Source organism: Entelurus aequoreus, linkage group LG02, assembly GCF_033978785.1.
Source record: "Entelurus aequoreus isolate RoL-2023_Sb linkage group LG02, RoL_Eaeq_v1.1, whole genome shotgun sequence".
Taxonomy (NCBI): Eukaryota; Metazoa; Chordata; class Actinopteri; order Syngnathiformes; family Syngnathidae; genus Entelurus; species Entelurus aequoreus.
In genome coordinates, this window is record NC_084732.1 from 36,323,860 (window position 1) to 36,345,049 (window position 21,190).

General features: G+C 38.7%; 1 protein-coding gene across 1 annotated transcript in view; it reads left to right on the plus strand.

Annotated features, from left to right (window-relative positions):
• Positions 1-21,190, plus strand: part of tspan15 (tetraspanin 15) — a 100,027-nt gene that overhangs the window by 38,878 nt on the left and 39,959 nt on the right. Inside the window, exons 4-6 of the mRNA XM_062026015.1 lie at positions 996-1,091; positions 15,459-15,578; positions 20,873-20,923. Of these exons, the coding sequence (XP_061881999.1) occupies positions 996-1,091; positions 15,459-15,578; positions 20,873-20,923 (267 nt within the window). The remainder of the gene's footprint in view (positions 1-995; positions 1,092-15,458; positions 15,579-20,872; positions 20,924-21,190) is intronic.

Here is a 21,190-nt window from a genome sequence, read left to right on the forward strand (position 1 = left end):
AGAGAGAGAGAGAGATCAGAAGGCATAAGAAAAAGTATCTGCATTTGATTGTTTACATTTGATTATTAGCAATCCGGGGAGGGTGTTAGTTTAGGGTTGTAGCTGCCTGGAGGTGAACTTTTATTGCGGTTTTGAAGGAGGATAGAGATGCCCTTTCTTTTATACCTGTTGGGAGCGCATTCTACATTGATGTGGCATAGAAAGAGAATGAGTTAAGACCTTCGTTAGTTCGGAATCTGGGTTTAACGTGGTTAAACGTGGTAGGCACACACACTAGTGATCACGGTACCGCTATAAACCGTTTGTCTGTGTTAGCGCTTATAACAATATCACTAATACTTGGTTAATATTAAATTTATGAAATGTAAATGGACTATTGTTGGCGCTTTTTGGATGTTTTTTTATTGGGTTTTATTGGCCGAATAGAGGACCTCCCATTGGCTCCACTGCAAGTAGACTTTTCTTTGTATTATTTATGAGTTAGAATGCATTAAAAAAAGAATACATCTTTTATGATGATTGTGAATGATAGGGAAAGTTCCCAAAAAATTCAGTTTTACTTAAAGTCTACTTAAAGAGTCTCTAGAACTCAATATTAGTGATTCCCAGAGCCGCCCCCCCCCCCCCCCCCCCACACACACACACACACACACACACACACACACACACACACACACACACACACACACACACACACACACTCAGAATTATTAAATGGAAAAAGTCATGGAAATGAACCTCCCAATAAGTCTTTCTTGTCTCTCTCTCTGGATGCGTGAACACTTAGCCCGATGTGATCCTGCCATGCCAGATTGTGACTGGCAGATGTGGGCTGCCACATTTCCATTTCCACTTGATTGAATCAGTCACCTTGAAAAACCTCTGTTTCTTACTCAAACTCGCCATTCTGAGATTAGTTTCTGATATAAATTTTATGGTCACCTTATTCACCTTATGTACAAACATTTGAATTCTTGTTTTGTCTTGTTCTCCAGACGGTGGATTTACTGAACAAGAACATACGAAGAGGCATAGTCAACTACTACGATGACTTAGACTTCAAAAACATCATGGACTACGTTCAGAGGAAGGTAGAGTGGGTGTGCTGAAGCATTTTTAATCTGCACCCTTTGTGCTGGCTAAACAGTGTTGACATCCAGGAAGCAACTGTCGACATATCTGAAACAAAAAATAGCCATTGCTTGCACATTTATTTGTGACTTTTGCCAGAGACAGAGGGAATGACACAAGAATAGACAATGATAAAGGATTTTTAAACAGAGCGGTTTGTTGACATTGTTTTCCTTCATTATTAGCAATATTCTGTTTTCTTATATTTTATATTATCCTATCTAACAGTGCTGTTGCATTATTTTATTGAACTTTTATGTCTTAAAGTGGCTCTTTGGGAGCCTTAAGCGGAAAACCTAGAGAGCGCCATCTTTGCAATGTGTTTTTAAGCAATTTTTATTCAAAATGAATAATTGTGAAAAATATAGACACAATTTATGTACTTTGAAACCTCTAATGGTAACATAAGCTAGCTGGTGGTGTGTTTTTTTGCTTTAAAAAATGTACAAGTTGCAAACAGCCTCTTTAACTACAATGACAAAGTTATTGTACATGTGTGAATCTTTTTTCTAGTGGCTTAAAAATGTAATCGGGGCATTTTGATACCTGCTCTGGTAGAATCCAGGCTGAAACTGCCATGTTTTTATTTTTTAAAGATGACTCATAATGATTTTAATCTACTGGTACATGTAACGATGCCACATGTTGGCTGTTTGTGTAAATCCAGGATGCAGAGAAGGCAAGCATTTTGCAGGCAGAATAAAAGTAGATCTGCAACTTAGAAAGCAACAGAACACTTTGGCATACACTAGATAATGAACCAGCACTGAAGGCCGGAACAAGGTGGTACTATATACAACTAATTAATAATGAGGAACAGGCATACTGGCAGGACTACGAATATAAAGTGAATAAAAAAAATAAAAGTAAAAACTGAGAAATATTGAAAAAAACAAGAGCACCCGAACTGTAAGGGATACTAAACACATGAAAACAACGAACAAAGTCCAAACTCATGTGGGATCTTGACACTACATTTAACACACTTCCTTGTGGTCTATTTTCTGTAAGTGATACTGAAAACCTGAAAACAACGAACAAAGTCCAAACTCATGTGGGATCACGACACTACATTTAGCACACTTCCTTGTAGTGTAGATGATATGTATTGGATATGATTTGGCATACATTTTAGGGCTGCCGAAGTTAACACAATAACGAAAATGTCCTTTAACGACACACATTTTTTTTTTAAAGTCCGGGTGACCTGTGCTTAATGCTTAATAAACATTTGCATAAAGCAAACAAATTGACATATGTTGATAGTATTAAAAACTTGAAAATGATTTGTTTAAGCTATACTTATTAAAAGATAAAAAGATAATAAACATATCTAAAATTAAGTACGAGTTAACTAGACAAAATGTGATTTAATCGCGGTAAAATATTTGAATCATTTGACAGCCGTGGTAAAACATCACTGACATTTTTTTTTTTCAGACATGGCCAAAAATAAACTACATGAACAGTATATAGATTTACAACATTAGGTACGCCTGTCCTCTCTTGAATCAATAGAGAGCTGTATGAAAAAAGCTGATTTTACCAGCAAGTATGTCACTCAATGCCAGTGTTATCGTGTGCATACCACGATTGGATAAGAATAATACTTTCTTACTTTATTTTCCTCACACCAGGTACAGTAATAATGTCTCATTGGTGCAGTTTTTTTTCTGTCAGAGTGTAGCGACTAATCAAATTACGTAGTGACCCATTTTGACAACACTCTTGTGTAAAATGTTGTGGACAAATAAACGATAAATAAATAAATGGGTTATACTTGTATAGCGCTTTTCTACCTTCAAGGTACTCAAAGCGCTTTGACAGTATTTCCACATTCACCCATTCACACACTGATGGCGGGAGCTGCTGTGCAAGGCGCTAACCAGCACCCATCAGGGGCAAAGGGTGAAGTGTCTTGCCCAAGGACCCAACAGACGTGACTAGGATGGCAGAAGGCGGGGATTGAACCCCAGTAACCAGCAACCCTCCGATTGCTGGCACGGATAAAAACAGAAATCTTTCTTTACTATAGACATCAGAGCAGGCGGGACGGCATCAGACGAGAAATAATCAACCAATCAATCAATCAATGTTTATTTATATAGCCCTAAATCACAAGTGTCTCAAAGGGCTGTACAAGCCACAACGACATCCTCGGTACAGAGCCCACATACGGGCAAGGAAAACTCACCCCAGTGGGACGTCAATGTGAATGACTATGAGAAACCTTGGAGAGGACCGCATATGTGGGTAACCCCCCCCCCCTAGGGGAGACTGAAAGCAATGGATGTCGAGTGGGTCTGACATAATATTGTGAAAGTCCAACACATCAGCGAAAGTCCAGTCCATGGTGGGGCCAGCAGGAACCATCCCGAGTGGAGACGGGTCAGCAACAAATGAGTTTTAAGATGAGACTTAAATGCTTCTACTGAGGTAGCATCTCTAACTTTTACCGGGAGGGCATTCCATAGTATTGGAGCCCGAATAGAAAACGCTCTATAGCCCGCAGACTTTTTTTGGGCTCTGGGAATCACTAATAAGCCGGAGTTCTTTGAACGCAGATTTCTTGCCGGGACATATGGTACAATACAATCGGCAAGATAGGCAGGAGCTTGACCGTGTAGTATTTTATACGTAAGTAGTAAAACCTTAAAGTCGCATCTTAGGTGCACAGGAAGCCAGTGCAAGTGAGCCAGTATAGGCGTAATATGATCAAACTTTCTTATTTTTGTCAAAAGTCTAGCAGCCGCATTTTGTACCATCTGTAATCTTTTAATGCTAGACATAGGGAGGCCCGAAAACAAAACGTTACAGTAATCGAGACGAGATGTAACGAACGCATTGATAATGATCTCAGCATCGCTTGTGGACAAAATGGAACGAATTTTAGCGATATTACGGAGATGAAAGAAGGCCGTTTTAGTAACACTCTTAATGTGTGACTCAAACGAGAGAGTTGGGTCGAAGATGATACCCAGATTCTTTACAGAGTCGCCTTGTTTAATTGTTTGGTTGTCAAATGTAAAGGTGGTATTATTAAATAGATGTCTGTGCTGAGCAGGACCGATAATCAGCATTTCCGTTTTCTTAGCGTTGAGTTGCAAAAAGTTAGCGGACATCCATTGTTTAATTTCATTAAGACACGCCTCCAGCTGACTACAATCCGGCGTGTTGGTCAGCTTTAGGGGCATGTAGAGTTGGGTGTCATCAGCATAACAGTAAAAGCTAACACCGTATTTGCGTATGATGTCACCTAGCGGCAGCATGTAAATACTAAAGAGTGCAGGGCCAAGAACCGAACCCTGGGGAACTCCGCATGTTACCTTAACATAGTCCGAGGTCACATTGTTATGGGAGACACACTGCATCCTGTCAGTAAGATAAGAGTTAAACCAAGACAAGGCTAAGTCTGTCATCCCAATACGCGTTTTGATACGCTCTAATAAAATATTATGATCAACAGTATAGAAAGCGGCGCTAAAATCAAGAAGCAGCAACATAGATGACTCATCACAATCCATCGTTAGCAATAGATCATTAGTCATTTTTGCGAGGGCTGTCTCCGTAGAGTGATTTGCCCTGAAACCGGACTGAAAAGGTTCACAGAGATTGTTAGACGCTAAGTGTTCATTTAGCTGCTGTGCTACAATTTTTTCGAGGATTTTCGAGATAAACGGAAGGTGGGACACCGGCCGGTAGTTTACCAGGAGATCAGGATTGAGGTTAGGTCTTTTGAGTAGAGGATGAATAACCGCTTTTTTGAATGCTAGGGGAACAGTGCCAGAGGAAAGTGATAAGTTTATAATATTTAACACTGATGGACCTAATAATACAAAAAGCTCCTTGATAAGTTTCCCAGGAATTGGGTCAAGTAAACATGTTGTTTGTTTTGTCCCATTTACACATTTTGACAATTCCTCCAATGTTATTTCATCAAAGAGAGAGAAACTATTTTGGAGGGCGGTATCCGTCGTATATACAGTCGTATTTGTGTTAATAGAACCCAGTTGTAGCTGAGATGCATTGTCTTTAATCTCTTTTCTAATGACTTCAATTTTCTTATTAAAGAAATTCATAAAGTCATCTGCTGTGTGGGTGGAGCTACTGGGAGGAGTCCCTTGTTGGGTTAGCGATGCTACTGTACTAAACAGAAATTTAGGATCATTTTTGTTGAGGTGGATGAGATTTGAGTAATATTTAGCGTTAGCTGAGGTAAGCATGCGTTTATAAGTTATTAAACTATCACACCAGGCTTGATGGAAAACCTCAAGTTTAGTCGCACGCCATTTGCGTTCCAGCTTTCTACATGATCATTTCTGGGCTTTAGTTTCTTCTGTAAACCATGGGGTACGCCTTTTAGGGGCCCTTTTTAGCTTTAGCGGTGCTACACTATCAATGGTGTCGCGCAGGGCGTCATTAAAGTTGTTAGTGAGGTTATCAATAGAGCCCACATAATTTGGGAATGGTGCCATTACCGAAGGCAGTAGGTCAGTAAGAGTCGTTGTTGTGGCAGCATTAATGTTGCGGCTGCTATAGTAGTTATTATTATTATTAGTTTGTTGACAATGAGTCAGAACTTCGAATTTTATAAGGTAATGATCGGACATTACTTTAGTGTATGGGAGTATCGTAACTTTAGAGGTGGTGACACCCCTGACAAGCACCAGATCTATCGTATTACCGTAGCGATGCGTGGGTTCATTTATTATTTGTGTAAGACCACAGCTATCAATTATAGTCTGGAGCGCCGCGCATGGAGGGTCCGATGGGGTATTCATATGGATATTAAAGTCCCCCATTATGATTATATTGTCGGCGTGCGTCACTAGATCAGCAACAAACTCTGAGAATTCACTGATGAAGTCCGAATAGGGCCCAGGGGGGCGTTAGATAACAGCCAGGTGGAGACGCAGCGGTGTGACAAACCTCAAAGTGAGCACCTCAAACGAGTTATATTTATTATTTAGGTTAGGTGTAAGATTATAGTTTTCATTGTATATTAGTGCGACACCCCCTCCCCGTTTAAGAGGTCAGGCAACATGTGTATTGGTATAGTTAGGAGGAGATGCCTCATTTAGCGCAAAAAAATCATCTGTTTTGAGCCAGGTCTCGGCGAGACCAACGACGTCAAGTTCGTTGTCTCTAATGACTTCATTAACTTATAACGTTTTGGAAGATAATGATCTTATGTTTAAAAAGCCCATATTATAGGTAGTGGGCTGTTTTGAGGATTGTTTGTTGAAATTATCCGAAGTAGCAATATTAATAATATTGCGTTTATTATGCGTATTGCACTTTAAATAGTTTCGACCATATCTAGGAATTGATACGACGGGGATATTCAGATTGTTTGCTTGATGTTGCGATAAACTGAACGCATCATAGTTAGCTACCTCAGTACAATGTATGTCTGCCTCTGACACGGTCACAAAAGAAAAAACATTATGTGAGTTGTGTTTTATTCTAAGAGAATTGCTATGTGTGCAGGGATTATCCAGCCTGACGCCGGCTAGTTCTAGTTTAAATGGCTTCTTACCTGGAGACTCCACGCTTCTTTGGTTAGCTTTTCTCTTTGTTGTTAGCCCCGCTCGGCAACCCCGCTTCTGCTTCCGCTCGCACCGCTTACATCGTCTCCATTGGCGGTCACCGCTAGCACTTGACTCCGCTGCTACAAAGGCCGCTCGATGTAGTCCGCGAAGTATTCCCATGCTAGCGAGGAGGTCCACCGTACATGCATCTTTCAGTCTATAACGACCCGATCCATCCACATCCAGAATTGTCTGTCGGTCGTATGTGATCACAGTGTTCACGCTTTGAGCCAGCCATGAAATTGACAGAAATGACGGGTGTTTTTTGCCAAATCGCTCTACACTCCCAAGAGCATTAGCGAGCCGCAGCATAGCCATAGCCATGCGCCGCCATTTAATAATGATAAGTGAGGCTGCAGGCTGCAAACATAACCGTCTCACAGCCTAAAGCAGAGGAGGCATAGACTGGCTGACAACAGATACTAGAAATGCCCACATTAGTCCCACCACAATGTGATGTCACACCGAGCACTCTTAAATTTGCAAAACACAGCATTCAGAGGCATCCAAAATTAGTATACAACATTGTAACAACAGTTAAAGGTCAGAAAAGAGGAAAATCATCATAGCTTCATTTTAAGCACTAAACATGAATTAGCTGTGGGCATTTTAAAATGTTGTGTAACTTCACAGTAATTACGTTGTTGTCGTCATTTCACACGGCTTAATGGCCAATAGCGGCCCATCAACTGCTCTGTTAACATTTATAGCTTTGTTAGAAGAGCACGATGGCCCAGGATTTGATCGGCATAGACTGGTTCTTGCCTTGACCGGAATGACTGGTGTATTTCACAAATCGTGTATTTCGCAAATACATCTACAAAAATTTCAATTTCCTGATATATTTTTTCTTGGATACTAAACTTTGCTCACTAGTTGTAAAAGTAGATTAAAAAAAAGATTTTGAAATGCAAACAAGCCTCCCATTAGGTAGGAAAATGCTTCGATTACGCATTTAAAATACAAGCGTTATTATCCCCTTTGTCAATAGCCATCAGTTTATATTTCTTTTTTTTTGCCGTAAAATGCTAGATGCTTAAGGGCAATCCTTTGATTAGTGACAGCTTTTATCGAAGCCAGTGGTTTATTTTAGGTTGACCTTTCTGTCATTTCACTTGGTGTACTACAAAAGAAATGTGACATTCATTTTCATGTTAAAAATAAAAGCTTGGAAGGTCGTCTTTAAAATAAGTATACATTATCATTTGTTGAAACCTACAGAAACCATAAAATAGTTTTAACATTATACACATGTATTTTACTTGCATTAAATTGTTGCAGTAAAAGCCTCATTGTTGGCCACATGCAGTATGTATTAAACCAGATTTAAAGGATATGACTTTACATTCAAAGGGGAACACAAACGTAAACAATGACTGAGAACACTTGTACATTAAGAAGCCATAAAAAAACAGGAAACACAGCAAATGTAGATGGGCCTGATTTCCATTGTGTTGTGATTGGTTGACACCAAAATGGTCATGCATATTTATAAGCAGATCAGTGTTTACATTGTACTCAATTCTTTATATGAAAATGAATTTAGCAGCAAGTATCATGTTTTTCAAAATATGTAAATAGACCAATAAACAGCATAAAAGAAAGAACAAGAGGAATGTGTAATTGAAGTTGCAGAAACGTATTGCTGGTCATAAAGGAAAAACATTATCTTAAATAATTTATATATCACCACTTGATTGTAAATGTAATAAGTAAATCAAATGTGGTCCAAGCGTGTTGTGGTTGATGACATTGTCTTTTAGATGAGCCAATCAGTCACTGCAGTCCGCTGCTTTAGGCATCTGAACTGAACAAGTCTTAATGAATTTACAGAGTGTGTCAGAGAGAAGGCTGGCTCAATGCAGGTAGGAAGAGTACATTTATCATCACCTCCAGCAATACATTACTGTAGGTGCACTTATTCTGCCAAACTTATTTTAGCCATTTTGAACAGTGTACTTGCTGTATGGGTAAGACTATTTCCACTGAATTACTTCAGTGTACGAATTCATATTGACCACAATAATTTGCCTGTACAGCTACATAGTCCTATTATCTACTGCGCACATTTTTACTTTCATCACAATCCAAGAACAAAATATTTCCTACAATCTGCGAATGTCTGAAACCTTCTGCTATAACAACAAACTCTATTAGCATCATCTTGTGAAAATGTGCTCACACCAATTTTATTCTCATCAGCTAGATTTTCCAGGTGCAGCGTGAGAAACTACAACGTTCATAATTACACACGTGCAGAAAATGTGTGGCTTAAAGACTTGCAAGCCCATTTTTGTGGTCTTGGTCTTTCAAATTAATTTACAATTTAAGCTGTGCTCCATTTGTATATATCACAGATGTGTATGTGAACAAGGTCATAGTGCAAGAGCTTTATCATTCATTCTGACTTTACAAAGAACAATCACTCAGTTTTGATTGTTGGGTCTATCAGATCACGAATATTTGGGGGCCACATCTCCAGGAAGCTAAGGACAAAGGACCGGACTTCTTCTTTCACTGCTAGTCCTATTTTGTAATTTTGAAGAACCAGCGTAGTTTACAGTAGACATTGGATTTTTGTCTCTTTTTTTGTCAGCGTTGCAGAAGTGTCTGCGCTTGTGTTTTTGTTCTGTTGTTTTTGTGTATGTTAAGAAAGCAATGATGCACTGTGCCCAAGACAAATTTCCCCGCGGGGACAATAAAGTTGAACCTTGACCTTGAAGTGCTCTGCTGTTTTTAAGGAGCTTCTGCTGAAAAGCGGGTCAAAGATCATTTATTTCTATGATAGCCTTCTAGTGTGTTAAGAATCTGCTGCAAAAATGTTGGTCAAGTTTTTTGAACCACCAGTTTAATCGACCAAATTATGAAAAAGGAAGGACCTAAAATGGAACCTTAAGGAACACTAATTCTATAACTAAAGAAGTTGAACATATTAATACAGACTGCATCTAAAGTAAACAAGCTACAACAAAATCATATTTACATTACCGTAATTTCCGGACTATAAGCCGCACCTGACTATAAGCCGCACCAGCTAAATTTAGGGGAAAATACAGATTGCTCCATATATAAACCGCACCCGACTATAAGCCGCAGGGTTTTGATGTGTAATTACCGTAGTATATAGGGGTTCCTGCTACCACGGAGGGGATTGTCGGGACAGAGATGACTGTTTGGGAACGCAAAGCGTCCCATTTATTAACAATAAATCTTTCAATCATTCAATCAAACTTTCACATCTTTGACATGGCGAACAGCATTCGTGCAGAGTACAAATAATACAACGGTGCAAAGTAATACAAAGTGCTCGCCTGTACGTTATCAAAATAACCAGCCTACCGGTATATGAAAAGTCAGTCTTTAATCATTGTGTCATCGTCTTCCTCCTGCGTACTAAAACCACCAAAATCCTCTTCGTCTGTGTCGGAGAAGAACAGGCCGTAAATAAGCCGCACCGTTGTATAAGCCGCAGGGACCAGAACGAGGGGAAAAAGTAGCGGCTTATAGTCCGGAAATTACGGTAATTAAATTACAAAAACATTTGTAACTGCCGAAAAGGAGAGAACGAAAAGGGTTGCCTTGAGGAACGCCTTAAATCAAAAGTTGGGACCCCAGTGTTCTGTTTGATAGCGAGGTAAATATCACTGCAAGGATATGCCAAAGTGTTTAGTAGTCCAAGTTCCTTTATACAAAATGAGTACTCTGGTGTTTTTAGGAATTTTCTGCAAACATTTTTCTCTCAAGTTTTGAACTGAACTCGGGCACCAGTTCGGTGTCATTCTCAGGCTGCATTTGGCCTAAGGGCTGCCAGTTAAATAGCTTTGGTCTACATCTTTGATAAAACTCAGTACTTAATATCTTAATCAACAAAAAAAAAAAATCAAAACTGAGGTGTTCAGATAATCAACTGATGCTGGACTGAGAGCACCCATTGAATGTGGAAGCATCTTAAGCAACAATGTATAGGGTTATGAATAAGCACAGGTTATGGCAAGTTTACAGTTGTGCATTGTAAAATTCTACCTATATTCTCTTTACTGCCGAGATCATGTTTGTAATAGGTAATTTAATGAATGCCCTTTTAAATTGATGTTTACTGATGTGCACAACTGCTAACTTAGAAAAAGTGACTGAAGATATTCTTAGACAGACTTCCTTTTTATTGTCATTCAAATTTGAACTTTACAGTACAGATAAGAATGAAATTTCGTTACATTAGCTCATGGTAGTGCAGGGTAAAAAAGCAATAAGGTGCATAAATAAATAAATAGGTTACTGTACAGAAAAATATATTGCACTTTTTCACATGCATCTACGTTTATGGATGTATGTAATATTGTCTATTTTATTCCAACGAGTTAATCCATTTCGGGGGTAGTTGAGGGGATAATTATGATGCGTTCAAGAGTCTTACGGCCTGAGGGAAGAAGCTGTTACAGAACCTGGAGGTTCTGCTTCGGAGATATTCGAATATATTCTCCGCTTTTACTTCAAATACCATTATTACAATTTTATGACATTAGGCTGGCACACTACCCATTATTTGTTAATAGGCTTGATAGTTTGCATATTACTCTTCACACCCTTATACAGAACCGACAAGTACTTGCCACACACACCAACCCTGATTCGCACATTGTGTACAGGCTGCCCTCAAGGTATCTTATTAGTCTGTTTTGCATACCAAATTATTCTTGTTTAAACATCTACATATTGTAGTTTCTACAGTTATTTAAACTGCTTTTGTATTTTTTTTTAAATTTTAGTAGACAACTTAAAAGTTCACCGTCCTACGGCATCACGCCGACGACCTCTGTGACACATTCACTTTAAATTGTTAGACGGCCAATTAGCAATCCAGCTGCGAGTGACCAGGCAGTTATCAATCAGGCAGGGTAGGCTAGTAGTGAGCTGCAAAATCATTTTCTCCCCATGCAAATAGTTTTTTGTGAGAGGCACATCTGAAGATTGTCTCACAGAAATTAACTTTTTTAATAATCAACGATGACGGGACTGGCATTGTATCGTACTATAGTAGAAAACAAAAGATGATGGATTTCGTCAAACATACTTCAGGTACTGCAATGTTGACCATGTTGTTTATTTTGGAAGATTGACAATTCACTTTGATTTGATGCTGGAAAATCCCCTCAACCAGATAAACCTCAATCTTCTCACTATGATCTGTCACAGAGCTGCAGTGTTTTATTTTATTGCAGTGCACAGCAAAGTAGTCTTTTTCCCTCCCATGTCTTACAGTTGTGAAAAGTAATTGCGCTAAATTTGTTGGCTTGTGACCAAGTGCCAAAAAAATCAACCGCACAAAATTTCCGTGTTGAGAGTAGGTTCGAACCGAGGGAGTAACTTATTGGTGCACGTGTGCATACTGATCACTGCTTGGCTAATATTGACATTATTTACTTCATTCTTTTCTTTCTCATCTTTTCAGCTGTTTTCTTTCTGAACTTATTTCAAATATGGTATTTTTAATAAAAGCTCAAAAGGGGCTTTAGGTAAAAAAATGGGTCAGAGATTCGGACCGAGAAAGCGACGATTACCCCATTAATTTGAGCGAGGATGAAAGATTCGTGGATGAGGAAAGTGAGAGTGAAGGACTAGAGAGGCAGTGCAGGACGTATCTTTTTTCGCTCTGACCGTAACTTAGGTACAATGGTTCATTGGATTCCACACTTTCTCCTTTTTCTATGGTGGATCACGGATTTGTATTTTAAACCACCTCGGATATCGCGATATTGCCATATTTTTGATGAAAGGATTTAGTAGAGAACAACGACGATAAAGGTCGCAACTTTTGGTCGCTGATAAAAAAAGCCTTGCCTGTACCAGAAGTAGCGTGACGTCACCAGAGGAAGGACTCCTCATATTCTACCATTGTTTTCATTGGAGCGAGAGAGATTCGGACCGAGAAAGCAACGATTACCCCATTAATTTGAGCGAGGATGAAAGATTCGTGGATGAGGAAAGTGAGAGTGAAGGACTAGAGAGGCAGTGCAGGACGTATCTTTTTTCGCTCTGACCGTAACTTAGGTACAATGGTTCATTGGATTCCACACTTTCTCCTTTTTCTATTGTGGATCACGGATTTGTATTTTAAACCACCTCGGATACTATATCCTCTTGAAAATGAGAGTCGAGAACGCGAAATGGACATTCACAGTGACTTTTATCTCCACGACAATACATCGGCGAAGCTCTTTAGCTACTGAGCTTACGTGATAGCATCTGGCTCAAATGCAGATAGAAACAAAATAAATAAATCCCTGACTGGAAGGATAGACAGAAGATCAACAATACTATTAAACCATGTACATGTAACTACACGGTTAATAATTATCAGCCTGGCAAAGCTTAACAATGCTGTTGCTAACGACGCCATTGAAGCTAACTTAGCAACCGGACCTCACAGAGCTATGATAAAAACATTAGCGCTCCACCTACGCCAGCCAGCCCTCATCTGCTCATCAACACCCGTGCTCACCTGCGTTCCAGCGATCGACGGCGCGACGAAGGACTTCACCCGATCATCCATGCGGTTGCTGGCTAGCGTCGGCTAGCGCGTCTGCTATCCAAATAAGTCCTCCTGGTTGTGTTGCTACAGCCAGCCGCTAATACAACGATCCCACCTACAACTTTCTTCTTTGCAGTCTCCATTGTTCATTAAACAAATTGCAAAAGATTCACCAACGCAGCTGTCCAGAATACTGTGGAATTTTGAAATGAAAACAGAGATTTTTTGTATTGGATTCAATGGGGTACCAATACTTGCGTTTATCTATTGACGTCACACGCATACGTCATCATATATAGACGTTTTCAACCGGAAGTTTAGCGGGAAATTTAAAATTGCACTTTATAAGTTAACCCGGCCGTATTGGCATGTGTTGCAATGTTAAGATTTCATCATTGATATATAAACTATCAGACTGCGTGGTCGGTAGTAGTGGGTTTCAGTAGGCCTTTAACCTCTTAAGGCCCAAGCTGTTTGTTTCCATGCTTTTTTTATTTCTCTTTGCTATTTGGGCTTATTAGACCCTAATTAGAATAAAAACTAAAAATCATCTTTTTATATAATGTACTTAGTCCATAAGTACACAAACGTGTACTTCATGTGTAGTGACATGCTCATTTTAATTTTTGCACTTTTTTTTTTCAAATTCCATTGTATGTTATACTCTTCTGACACCACCAGATAGCAGTATAAGTGTCCATATGTCGGCATAAGACCCCAATTCAGTAGTGTACACAATTTTGGAAATAAGAGCTAAAAGGTGCTGTCCATGCATGTGGCCACTAAGGCCTTTAGATAAATGTGGGCCTGTTACGGCTACTCTTGGTAGGGCCAACAGGGCCTTCCCTATCAAATTCGGCCTTCCACATATTGTCCCATCAACTTAACTACTTTTAATCTTATGCACAACAAAGTATTGAGCGTAGGCTGTGAATAGTTATATAAAAACAAAAAAACAACTTCACATTGTCACTATGGGGTATTGCGTGTAGAATTGAGGACAACAATGAATGTATTATTTTTTTAAATAAGGCTGCAACTTATCAAAATCTGGAAAAAGTGAAGCGCTGTGAATACTTTTCAGATGCACTGTTTAGGGTCAAATTATACAGGTCGCTGCTCGAGACAAGGTTTATAACACAGCTTTTCTTTGCGCGGAACATTTAATTGGCAGCGATAGAGAAGTGTTCGCTAACACAGGTTTGACTACACACTTTCAATAGATGTCCAGAAATTGTAAAATTAGATGTGTTGAGCTATTTAAATTGTTTTGTTGGTTCATTGCAAACTTCATGCACATTTGCAAACACATAGGATGTAGAGTGTTGAATAATTTTGAGTACAACTAATTGTAAATGTAAATAATTTTAGCACGTAACATTTAAAGGGGCTGTTTGCAACAATGTATTTTACTCAGTAAAACCCGTCCGCTTACAGCTTTTCGTATGTAATTATGTATGTACGTAACACACGCACCGGCATTAGATTTAGGTGTTGTTAGCTAACAATAGCAATTTGGATAGCTAGCGTTAGCTGTCATTGAATGTATATTCTATCATAATATGTCTGCAAATTGTTTGTTGCTTTTCTTGGACTGATTTGTATGTGTGCACACGTTCACTGCGCATTCGTGTTGACGAGACCGGGTGAGTGATCGTCCTAAACCCCCAAATGATTATTCCATAAACTTTGTAATCGTGAAAAATATAGTCAATTGTCAAACAAATGTGTTCTATTAAACCAGTTATGGTAACATAAGCTAGCCGGTGGTGTTATTGTTATTTTTTGCTTTGAAAAATGTTACTGTAAGGAAGTTGCAAACAGCACCTTTATCTAGATGACATTATGTATTTCAGGTTGTCGCTGTTGATATTAAGCTATTGGATCCCCCTTTCATTTTAGACACATTTAGTACATTTAGTTTATAACATTGTCATTTTCGTGCTTATTAGGTTTACGTTTCAGGAAATTGTCCCACTGTCTTTTTTCCCCCCCAAGCGCTACAACCACCTGGAACCTAATTTCTAACTGCATAGAGGGACAAACACAGACTCATAATTACATGCAAATGGTCCTGTTAATTATGTTTGCGGCATCATGCCAAGCACATCAGAAACATTTGTTTGTCCTCTCAATCTGTTAGGTTTTTTTCCCCTAACCCTCCTGTCGCTGTAATCTTCCCTCTCTTATCCTTTTTCTCTTGACAGTTTAAGTGCTGCGGCGGCCAAGACTATACAGACTGGTCAGTCAACATGTATCACAACTGTTCTTCAAAATCAAAGGGGCCACTGTCCTGTGGAGTCCCATATACCTGCTGCATTTCTGATGTAAGGAATACATTATTTTACATTAATTTATTACTTCATAATTTGATCAATGCATTTGCCCATTGCGGGAATGTTAAGTAAATCCCTCTGCAGACTCAAATGTGTTGCAAGATATGAATTTGAATATTGATCTATCTTTGTCTTTACCCCTGTAAAAAGTGATGTTGAGTTGTTCCCTCCTTTTCAGTTGTAACAGCTTCCACTTATATATGAGAAAACTATTACAAGAGCTTTGTCTGTCTGTTGGAATATGTGTCCATTTGTGTTGTCAGCAGTTCTGAGAGGGCATGTTGGTGTCTGATCTATTTCGTTATCCCAAACTTCCCCCCACCATGCCCATTAAAGCATACTTTTATGGAACTTGGTATAAAACAAGTGCATTCACTAATTTGCATGGATTATGTTTTACAGGCCGTTTTCAAGCTGCATTCTGACAATCTCCTCAGGATGCACCGTTTTGTGGGCGGTCTTATTTACATGTTTCAATTTTGATAGTATCTTCTCTGCGCTATCTTTGTTGTAGTTTTTAGTGTTTCCACAGCGAGTCTGACATATTAGGCTCAAACTATACACTACTTTGTATTAGAAATGGCAACAGCAAAGGATGCATGTGCATGCACGAGCCAATCTGCCCCACAACAAGAGGATAGCGAAAAGAAGGCACTTATTGACTACACTGTCAGACTACAATGGTGGACTCGCACAAAGCACTTTGGGCTCATTTATATCATACAGTATATGGCGAATCCGCTGATGTCACACTTGTGACAAATGTCACACTTGATGCAAATTCCAAACGGTTTATTTGGCGGAAATATGAAGGGAGGCAAGATTGTTTTATACACATTTGCAAAGCCTCCACAGTTTGATTTAAAATTTTCGGGAGCTATGTAGATCACAAATACACAACAGCAATAGTTATAAAACGTTGATTTTGAATAATACGACCCCGTTCAGAGGCCTAGTCAAAGGTTTCTTAATTTTCTCCTATTGTGTCTGCTTATTGAAATCCATACTAGACGAGCTAGTGAATCAGTATTGCCTTCCTTTTTAGCTACCTTTCCCACTGAGTTGACTGGAAATTAATCCAGTAAGCGCTGCAGGGAGGACTGACAAATCAGCCATTTTTTGTGCCATGGTGGGACAAGCAGTAACAGGCAGGCTATGTCATAATTTTTTATTTCAGCCATTGCACTGTTGAAATCCGGAACCAAGCAATTGGTGCCATTAATGTGCATTAGTATACCCTTTCATTATCACTTATCAGATCAATGAGAGACAATCAAACCCACTCAAGGGAAGAAATCAGTTTAGCCTGTCTACTATCAGGGCAGTAAAGTACGACATGGTCATCATGCCTGAACATGTAGGTACATTACAATGTAATTGCAATTAGAATATTTACAATAAATGCCTAGAACCCGCCTAACATTTGTGTATGCCAGTATGGTAGCGGCCATAACATTGTGGAGTAATGTTTAAAATGCAGCTCATGGAAGGCATGATTGTGCCTTTTCACATGCCGGATACTCTTAGGCAGTTTTTGCCCCCTCACATAAACAAATGGATAAGACTTATTGTATATATTGTATACACCTGAACTATGCACATCAATTAGAAAATAATTGCAATTGTTTGCTGCAGTCAGGCTCATGCATTTCCTTACACAGTGACAAATAGCCATCATATGAAGAGTAAGAAGTGCCACGATCGATGCAAATTGACAGGCAATTTGTTTTTGGTGGCGGCATCGTTTCTGTTGACCGCTTAGAGGTGGCTCGCTAGCAGACAGTTTGGATCTGCTTTTTATTTACTAATCCTTACATTCATGGTGGCAAAATAAACAAAATTTTTTATGTGCAGACGTGAAATGTCTGCGAAAACGCGGAAATCTGCGTTTTAAAACATAAGTTTTCTCGTCAAAATATAACTTTGGCGTTTTTTTTAAAGAATCTGAGCAAAATTTGTTGAACGCTTGCCTTAGCTGCAGGTATTCGCTGTTCCTCTCGACTAAATGCCACACTGGTATGCAGGACAAGGAGACGATCAGGGACGCCAAAACAAGCTCGCGAGTTAGCATAGTTAACATGATCTAGCTATCTTACTTGTTGCCGCCTGCGTTTGTTCTCCAAGCCACAACGTTGACAGCTTTCTACTTTGCTGCTAACCATATATGAATGATTAAATTCGAACACTGTTATTTCTGAACTAGTTGTAGTTCTAGAGCAATTATTAATAGTCAGCAAGAAGGTATATTTTTGACGTGACGAATGACAGAAATCACAATACCGGAAGTATATTACCCAAGGGGGCGTGGCTATAGGATAGACTTCCCAAATGGGAAATGTTTTCTGAGTTCTCTGCATGCATGTTATAGTATTTTACATTACATTTTCAATGATCATAATAATGTTAGTAAATTATGTACTTAAAAAACGAAAACATTCTGTTGTGCATTACATGGGACATGAAAGTGTCAAAAAGGCATCCAAAAGAGGTTGGTAGATGGGAATAAATCTGAAGGTAAAAAATACTTTACAAATGCACCCAATTGCAAGAAATGTAGTCTTGATTTTCAAAATTTTCTTTTGGGACTTGCGTAGCAGCACTTTTTGCCGATAGAAATGTTCCTCTTTTTTTTGTCAGTTTTCCTTTTTTCTCAAAGGGTGCTCTTCTACATGTAACATTATCACTGGGGGACGCAAAATAGCTTAGCACGCAACACACCGAGCAGACGGGAGCAGGAGAAGACGTGACCTCATGCTAATTACTAAGCTACCTGGAATGTAAAGTAGTGAAACCACAGAAGCATAAGTGCTTGTACACCTAACAAAAGTTTAGCTTGAACCACGTTACAGTGAGGAGTAAACAGCTATCAACAGGAAATGAGACAATATCTTACCGTCAGCAGCCAAAGGAGCAGCCTTTGAATCCTCTCACCTGTTTTAAAATGGTTCTATTATAATTCACTTTTGGCTGAATAATGTATTATTGCAGCTTCTTGCGGTATGTATTGCAATATGGATTTTAGGCTGTATCTATTGCCCATCCTTACTTTTTAACGCATGCAAATGTAGACTTTACACAGCAGCATGGCTGTGTGCCTGCCTGCTTTTACCGCAATGTATTATTAGGCAGAGCTGATGAAATAACAGATTTTTTAAATCGGTGGTTTAAATTAGTCAACCAATAGAGGTCAGTCGTTGGAAAATGACTCGTTAGTGGCAGCACTAATGAAAGAGCTGGCACTCGCATTACCCGACTTAAGGGTTGTGTGCACATTTGTCCCCTTTGAATTACTTGTTTTTTATTCAACCGTGAGTCAGCCACTGTGTCGGAGAACTCATCACTTCACTAAGGGACCTGTGCATACAATCGCCACATATGGGCTTCACGTCTGGATCCTGAGGTTTTTAAGGAGTGTCTTCCTTTGGGAAGCTAACTTTGCTCGTAATGGGGTTACCTTTTTCACATGACTATACAGTATTTGCTAGTTTAACTATTTTATTCCTGAACTGCTGCACACACACACTGCTATTAATTTTCAGACAAATACAACACATGGGTCTACTGCTAACAAATCTCAAATTTAACACAATAAATCAGTTTGAGTTGAAATTTCTAACATGGCTCAATGCGTTCAGCAAAACAACCACTTAGTCGTAGAGCGACTAACAAGCACGTGAATGTAAAATTGGTTGGAAAAAAATAGATGGCATCAAGCAAAATGTCTTTGCAGGATTATGGGTGGGAAAACAGGTTGGCCATAAGTCACTGACCGAGCATATAAACAAGCACTAGATTTGCGCGATATAGACTATATGATACAAATGATGTAAATTTGGCAGATGATAGAGATTTTGATACTATTGCCGTATCATAATGATGCATTTTAATGACACATTCTAGTTGTCAGGCATATTTGCCACAACAAGGGAACAACCTTCAATCCTCCATGGCGGAAGATAAACAGTTTCTTATAATGGTGGACAAGGGAGAGCTAAACATGCTGCATTACACACAAAAAGGAGAATACAAGATGCCATGCTAACCGCTAAGCTTGAGTTCTTGAATGTAAACAGGGTGGGCAGCCAATTGATACAAATGTCAACAATAACAATACCAAGTATAGTATCAGTATATGGTCGATACTACAGTGTTTAGATCAATATGTTTTACTAACACAAAATTGTTTTTCCAGTCATTTTTGTTGTTTACAGGACTTCAAATCCGAGCCAATAGTAGTCTTTGCATATGTTTATTTATTTTGCACCATTTAATTTATTTTGCTAATAATATTGTATGTAATAATAGGAAATGATTAAATAAAAGGAACATTATTAAAGTATTTAATTGATATTGTGAGTATCCTGTGTATTATCTTTATAATTGTGATCAAAAATGTCATCAGTCAATGATGTCACAACAGAAAGTAACTAAAAAAATAACAGTGAATTAGCAAGTAGATTGATAATAGTTTTGTCACCAGTTAAATTAGGAAACTTGATAACCCATAATTCATATTATAAATTATTTTCCAAATGATTCCATTCATCCATTTTCTACCACGTGTCATTCTCAGGGTCAATCGTGATATATCGTCATCGCAGGAGGCTGCAATATATATTGCAATATACATCTTAGGTCATATCGCCCATCCCTGCGAATTTCCTTAGTATCTAGGAAAATGATAAAGAACAAATCTACCCTAATATACCTCTCACCCCTAATAAATGCCTGGTACTCTCTTCAGTTCAATTAAACAACTGTATATGGTATCACTCTCTATTCCAAACTTAAAGAGAAGTAAAAGTATAAGTACATATTTTGTGCAGCCCTTTAAGATGTTCTGCTTTGTAATGATTGTAAATGTCAACCGTGTCAGTCCTGCTTCTTCTTTAAACTGACAAGTTTTTATAATGTTGGTGTTAAAGCTTTAGCAACAGGGCAACATCATCTGAGGTGTGTGTATTTATGCACTCACTCTCACTTTTTGCCTTTGGTATCGTTGTTTTTTTCCTCACTCACATGGAAGTATTTTACTGCAGATATTTGTATTTTTTGCTAAATCATTTTGACCTGTGATTCCTGTGAGGTATAATGATTAAAAGCAGGAGAAGAAACAAGTCACACTGAATGCTTAATCCTCCTCCCCTCGTCTCTTCATTTACCATATGGCCAGATTGGTGGTAGCTCATCTTGAGAGTTTATATGTTAATATTTCTAGCGGTCATCTTGGCTCACATTCATCTTTTAACATATTTTTCAACTCTTGACCTCTTTCTCCTCTGCAGCCCACTGAAGTAGCAAACACGTTGTGTGGACACAAGGTGCTGGAAAAAGAGGTAAGATAAGGCTACAAAAGTGAAGAAAGTATTTCTAGATGTGATATAGACTGTTAGCAGCAGGATCATCATTTATAGTGGCAGTCAAAGGCAAATATCACCCTTGAACAAAAAATATCGAATCACCAGTATTAAAGGGGAACTGCACTCTTTTTGGAATTTGCTTATCGTTCACAATCACCATGAAATAGATGACGAATTTTTTTAATTTTTAAATGCATTCTAAATAGTAAATAAATGTGATCAAAAGTCTGCTTACAATCGAGC